This window comes from Peromyscus leucopus, chromosome 4 (assembly GCF_004664715.2).
Source record: "Peromyscus leucopus breed LL Stock chromosome 4, UCI_PerLeu_2.1, whole genome shotgun sequence".
Taxonomy (NCBI): domain Eukaryota; kingdom Metazoa; phylum Chordata; class Mammalia; order Rodentia; family Cricetidae; genus Peromyscus; species Peromyscus leucopus.
The window spans coordinates 127,334,351-127,341,173 of NC_051066.1; the positions used below are offsets into that span (position 1 = coordinate 127,334,351).

A 6,823-nucleotide genomic window follows, 5' to 3' on the forward strand; every position below is an offset into this window, starting at 1 on the left:
TCCATACCCTTTCTGCCAACAGAAACAAACACAGGAATATACAGGTTTTTTGTTTTTTAAAACCAGACAAGGTGATATGCACCTGTAATCCCAGTGAAGGGAGAAGAGACAGGAGGATCTCTGGAGCTCACTGGCCAATCAGCTTAGCTGGTTGGAAAGTTCCAGGTTCAACGAAGAGTCACTGTCTCAAACAGTAATGTGGGAAGCTATTGAGATGCCCAACAGTGACCTTTGGCCTCCACCCTAATGTACACACCTATGCATGGATATCTACACATATTCACACATGCATGCACGCACACAGTCTCAAAAAGGTAGGGTTAAAATTAAATTAAAAATCAGCTTAACAACCATCTCTGTAATCAGGATCAAGCATGCAAAAAGCCTTTTTTTTTCTTTTGTGATGTTAAGGATCAAATCGAGCCTCACACGAGCCAGACATGTGCTAAACCACTGAGATACATCTCCATCCCAAGCTGGCCTCAACCCTTACTATGAAGCTCAGGGCTATCCTAGAACTCGTAAAATCCTTCTGCCTCAGTCTCCACAAGTACTGGGAATATAGTCATCACTGGCTATATTGGCAAAATTCCAATTGATAACATTGAGTGCTGGCTAGATTCAGAGCACCAACTGTCACATGTGCATGCAGGATGAATCTAGACTCCTACCTTGGGCTAAGGTTTTCTTTTTAAAATTATATTAGTTATTTGAAAATTTCATATACTTCCTCAGTATATTTTGATCATTTTCACCCCTACTCCTCTGTGAAATCCCTCCCAGATGTACCCCAACCTCCTTCTAACTTTATGTCTTTTATTTTTATCTTATTACCCACAGAGTCCAATTTGTACTGTTATTACACTCATGGTTATGGGGCCATCCACTAGCACAGGGTTGACCTACCAGAGACAATGCACTTAAGAAAGTGCCATTGTTGATGCCAGCAGCCATCAACTATCACTAGTTCCTCAGTTAGGGGTGGGGCCTTGTGAGCGCCTTCCCTACAGCTTCTTATAAGCAAGAGCATCCCCATCTCTCTGGCTCTTCTCTCTGACATATGCATCCTAGGGATTCTTGTGCACTGGAAGACATTAGAATAGTTAGAGCTGCTTTGGCAAGAATGGCAAAAATGGTGTCGGTGAGGATAGGTAGGAAACAAGCCACACCTTTTCTTTCTTTCTTTTTTTTTTTTAACACACAGAATTTAATACAAAGAATTGTTAATTAAGTATAAAGTTAACGGAGTGGATGAGAAGTTATAAAAAGAATTCCAAGCTAGCAATTACAAGAAGAATTTGCCACCAGTGCTGGGGGAACAAGCTGAAGGATTAAAATTTAAGCCACACAGACAGGAGGCCTGCAGCACTGGCCTGCAGACATCTAAAAGGGGGCTCGGAGCCTAGAGGGTGCCTCCAGGCTGGGCCGTGGATCTAGACAGTGCTGGTGCCACCTGCTTTGAGGTGAAGCATCACAGGGGGTGACACCAAGAGTCGCAAGAAGCCCACAAGATACTGTGGGGACAAAGGAGCCAGTCTCTCCTCCCACCTCTTGCCCTAGAGTCTAACCCTACACTGCTTATTGGCAAAGACCAACCCAGCCTAAGAGAAATCACACTGCATCCTGGAAGTGTGCTTGGCAGGATCCAGATAGCAATCCCAGGGAAGGACTGTGGTTGGCTTTGTTGAGTCACATGCCCATGAATTAAGCCAATCATGAATCATGTTAGAGCCAACATGAATTATATAGTTGACTAGGCCTGGTGACCTGCTCATCTCTGTGATTTGTGGTGGCAACAGGGTCTATTCTTACCAGATAAAGGGGGCCAGGAAGGCTTGTTGGGAACACAGAAAGTAGCCAGGAAGTCACTACAGGTATTCTGATAAGTAGCCAGGAAGTCACTACAGGTATTCTGATAAGTAGCCAGGAAGTCACTACAGGTATTCTAATTTTTCATGAAGACAACAGTAGGCAGCCATCTTTGCACATCATAATCTTTCTTTTAACAATTGCCCTATGAAAAATTCCTAAAAACAGGATTATCAACCAGGGTGATAACTTGCTGGAAACTATGTAACAGGGTTGTTCTTTTGAAGCATGTGTGCATCCAATGATTTATCACACACACACACACACACACACACACACACACACACACACACATTGGTAAATGACAGAGACCGTTTAGAAGTGACAGATCCAAGGACACACAGCAGACACAAAATTTATACTCGAGGTGGGAGGGTTTTGATGAGTACCCTCTCTGGCTGGTTAAGGAAGGGAGCTTCGCCTGTTCTCTTCCCCTTGGAGAAGCTGGACCAGTTCCCCCAACACAGGCTGGCAGCCCCGGCCCTCTGAGCCCAGTCTAGCTCGGAAAGGCGATGTGTTTCTGCTGGACCTTGTATCCTCCCAATGGGTGCTTTCGGCTCGAAGCTCCTCCAGGAGGCTCTGCAGATGCCTCAGTGAGAGCAGCAGCTGCTGGTCTTGGATCTGCATCTCAGCCTAAGAGAGAAGAGGCATTGGTGGGACGAGACAGGCACTCTCTGTGTTCACTGAGCCCCATCCCATCACTGTCTCAGTGGAGACAAGCCCTTACCTCCTCACACAAGCCTTAAGTGCCATAGTCCCCTGAAGCCTCAGTTTTGAATCTGGGAAGTCAGAAAAAAATTACTCACCTTCCCAAGGCTCTTATGAGGACAGGATGAATTGGAAGACATACTCTGAAGTATGACATAGATACCAGCACTGTATCTTTTAATTTTCATGGTAACAAACACACCATCTGTGTTCTCTAGAGGAATGGAACTTATAGAATAAATATATCTCTTTTTATCTATCTATCTATCTATCTATCTATCTATCTCCATTTATATCTATAACTCCATCTATATCTCCATCTATATCTATATCTCCATCTATATCTATATCTCTACCTATACCTATACCTATGCCTATATCTATATCTATCTATGGGATTCATTAGAATGGTTTACAGGCTGTGGTCCACCTAGCCCAACAGTGTCTGTCTACCAACAGAAGGTGTAAGAATCCAGTAGTTGTTCAGTCCATGAGGCTGATGTCTCGGCAGGTCTTCAGAATATGCCAGAATCCCGAAGAAGTGGGCTCCAAATCCAGTGAAGGAATGGATTTGACAGTGATAGTAAAGCAAGCAGGCAAAGAGAAAAAGCTTCTTTCTTCCATGTCCTTTATACAGGCTACCAAAGGTGTGGCCCAGATTAAAGGTGGATCTTCTCACCTCAAAGGATCTGGATTAAAAGGGGGTCTTCCCATTTTGAATGATTTAATTAAGAAATAATCCCTCACAGGTATACCCAGCTACTTGGGTTTTAGTTAATTCCAGACGTAGTCAAGTTGACAACCAAGAAGAGCCATCACAATTATTAACATGCTAGTGGCTTCTGTCATTAACAATGAAGTGAAGCCAACCCCACAGCTAGAACATATTTAGAAGTGCAATGCTTGGGGACACCTAGGTTCCCCAAACCTTTTCAGGGGATCAGAAGTGTCAAAACAACTTGCCCTACAATAAGATGCAATTTCCCCCTTTGCTTTTATTTTCTTAATTAGCACCCAGTGGGGTTTTCCAGAAGCCAATGACATGCAATACCTCGATTAAATACAGAAATAGAAAGGAGGACTCAGTTGTTTTCTACTAATCCATATAGTAAAATGATTTACAACAATGTAAAGCAGGGTCAACTCTTCTCTCTAAATATCTGCTTTGAAAAATCAGTTATTTAAATAATATTTTATTAACATGCTGTGAGTGTATTTGTTTAAATGTATTGATAAATAAATAGTTTAAAGTATTCGGCTTTGGTTTATAATACGTATAAAGGATGTTTTTCATCAATGTCCTTGATAGTTTTGCTAAACACGAAGGGGACCTAAGACAAAGAGTTCAAAACTGCTGTGCTAGAATATCACTGTCATCTACCTCCAAACCTCTCATCTTCCAGAAAATTTTTCCTATACATTTTGTCTGTTTTGCACCCTATTTTAAAATGTTAAATTTTATTTTATGCTGAAGTAATTTTTGCAATATACATTGAAAAGCCATAAAAGAGTAACTGTCCCTCAGTATTCAAGAAGGATGGCTCCAGAATCCATCCCGGTGACACCAAGATCTAAGGCATCCAAGCACCTTACAGAAAATGGAACCATGTTTGCACATGGCCTGTGAGCTTTCTGTTTGCTTTGGTCATTGTTAGATGGCCTGTGTCAGGTTTCTATTGCTGTAATGAAGACTATGCTTTTCACAGCCATAGCTCCAGCTTCAGGGATCTGACGCCCTCTTCTGGCCTCCATGGGCACCTGCACTCATGTGCACAAACCCACACACATACACATAATTAAAAAGAAATCTTTAGTGTGTTGTGGGGGTCAACTGTGGGGCTGGCAAGATAGCACTACAAGTAAAGGCACTTGCTTAATGTGGTGGTTTGAACGTCCTCTATAAGCTTAGGTGTTTGAAGCTTGCTTCCACATTGGTAGCACCATTTGGGTAGGTTTAGGACATATGGCCTTACTGAAGGAAGTATGCCATTGGGTGCTGAGATTTGAGGTTTTGAAAACCACACGCCATTCCCAGTTCATTCTCTGTTCCCAGTTTGTAGCGGTTCAAGAAGTGAGCCCTCAGCTTCTTGTGCTGACCACCATGTCTACTGCTTGCTGCCATGCTTCCGAACCGTGACAGTCCCTCTAGAACTGTAAGCCAAATAAACGCTTCTTTCTGTAAGTTGTTTTGGTCATGGTGATTGTCTTAGGCTGACTACTGCTGTGAAGTACCATGATCAAAGCAACCCCAGGAGGAAAGGGTTTATTTGGCTTACGCTTCCTTCCACATCACAGTTCATCACTGAACGAAGTCAGGGCAGGAACCTGGAGGCAGGAGCTGACGTAGAGGTCATGGAGGAGTGCTACTTACTGGCTTGTTCCCCCTAGCTTGTTCGGCCTGCTCTCTTATACAACCCAGCTCAGGGGTGGCCCCACCCACGATGGGCTGGGCCCTCCCCCATCAATCACTAATCAAAAAAAAAAAAAAAAAAAAAAAAAAGATCTACAGCTGGATCTTATGGGGGCATTTTCTCAAATGAGGTTCCTTCCTTTCAGAAGACTCTAGTTTGTGTCAAGTTGGCATAAAACTAGCCAGTACAAAAGGTAATTTAAAACTTTTTTTTTAATTTACAAAAAAAAAAAAAAAAAAAAGCCGAGTCAACTATAGTTAAAACTCACCCCACTCCAGCCCAAGCTATTATACAACAGAACTCAGCTGTTCCATAGAGGAAGTCACTGCGTGTGGCTCTCTGGCCACACAGGAAGACACAGGTTCAGAGATGCAGATGTTCAAGAGCTGAGGATGTAACAACCAAATCCTAGGCCGGACCTCTAGCACCACTAGGGAGTAGGGTGAGAGGTTTTCAAACCTCTTCTCTCTTTATGAGATAATTATCAAAATTATTTTCCTACTAAAAAGAGTGTTTAAGAGGGCTGGGATGTGGCTCAATGGTAGAATACTTCCTGTGGAAGGTTCAGGTTCAGGTTTAGCACTGCAAAAAGAAAAGTGATTTTTATTTTGTGTGTGCTAACCTGACCACCTTACAAATGAGGAGCCCGAGTCCAGTCACTGGGAGGACCCGTTGTGCAGCTGAGGTGCCTGTGGCTTCAGCAGCAGCTGTGACCCCCAACCCCATGAGAAACCCTGTCAGGGTTGCCTCCCAGATGGCCTGTTGCCTAGCAACCCACAAAGGTCTCCTGGGATGGTCTTGTCTGTCGCTCTCTCTTCTGGTGTTCCTGTGCACTCTCCGCTCTCTGGGCTGCTGTGCACACATATTTTGGGACGCCTCTTTATTTGGGGACATGGAGAAAAGACCACAATGAAAGGCATGGCGCCTGGCTTCCCAGGTAACATGGCATATATACTCAGGAGAATTAGGACCCATGGGTGAGTCTTTACCAACTGGAAACAGGAGACAAGAGCAAGCTGCGTAAGTGAACGTCTTCCTGCATGCTCTTTCAACACTTGAGAGGAAGTCCCACAGGCCACTGGCTCTGTTTGGCCCCTTCTGCAGTGGGAGCTCACGTCAGTACTCACGGCCCAGCCCAGCCCAACACCATTTTTGCCTCTACTGGGCTTCCTCCAGATCATCTCCCTCCACATATATCTTAGGCTCAGTTCTTGTCGGTGCCTCTGCTTTCCCAGCTAATGTGCTGGGTGTCCTTTGTCCCAGGGGTCATGTTTCACCCTAGGTGCCAAGCACTAATAAGATAAATGACAGACACCTCTCACCGAAGCCTTCCAACAACCCTCATAATGTTGGCATTAAAGTTACCTTCATCTTGTGACTTAAGAAACTGAGGCTCGGAGAGGTAAAGACACTAGTTAGAGGTCACACAGCAACAGAGCTGGGTACATTGCTAGCACCCAGCACAATGCTAAAACTAGTCTGGCCAGCACCCAGGGTCTCCTATGTAGGTCATGACCCACTTTCCCAGTACCTGCGAACTCCATTGTACTCTGTGTGGCTGCCCCAGGAGGGGTGCCTGCAGGGCTCAAACTTCAGCCCGAAGCCCCTGTCGTAGCCAGTGAGGTCCTGGGAAGAGTGCGTGTGTGACCAGAAGCCTCGGGAAATACAGGGAGAAATGACAAGGCGAAAGAAAAGGCTTACCAGCTCCTTCCTCAGCCATTCCAGGGTCTGTCCGAGATTGGCTGCCGGCTCTCCTGGTGTTTCCATCTCAGTGTCCTTGATAGAGTCCTTGGCAATGACTTGGCTACAAGCTTGAGGGACTTTTGACTTGTACA

General features: G+C 44.6%; 1 protein-coding gene across 1 annotated transcript; it reads right to left on the minus strand.

Annotated features, from left to right (window-relative positions):
- Positions 1-1,284: 1,284 nt before the first annotated feature.
- C4H20orf202 (chromosome 4 C20orf202 homolog) lies at positions 1,285-6,823 on the minus strand. The gene is made up of 2 exons (XM_028893416.2): positions 6,690-6,823; positions 1,285-2,502 (listed from the first exon to the last, which is right to left on the minus strand). Exons 1-2 carry the CDS (start codon positions 6,753-6,755, stop codon positions 2,272-2,274), a joined length of 297 nt encoding a protein of 98 aa, XP_028749249.2. The 5' UTR covers positions 6,756-6,823; the 3' UTR covers positions 1,285-2,271.

Excerpts from the sequence above, each read along its gene's own strand:
- C4H20orf202 (XM_028893416.2), bottom strand. The coding sequence starts at position 6,755 with ATGGAAACACCAGGAGAGCCGGCAGCCAATCTCGGACAGACCCTGGAA. Across the intron at positions 2,503-6,689 it reads AATGGCTGAGGAAGGAGCTG|GCTGAGATGCAGATCCAAGA; the intron begins GTAAGCCTTTTC and ends CTTCTCTCTTAG.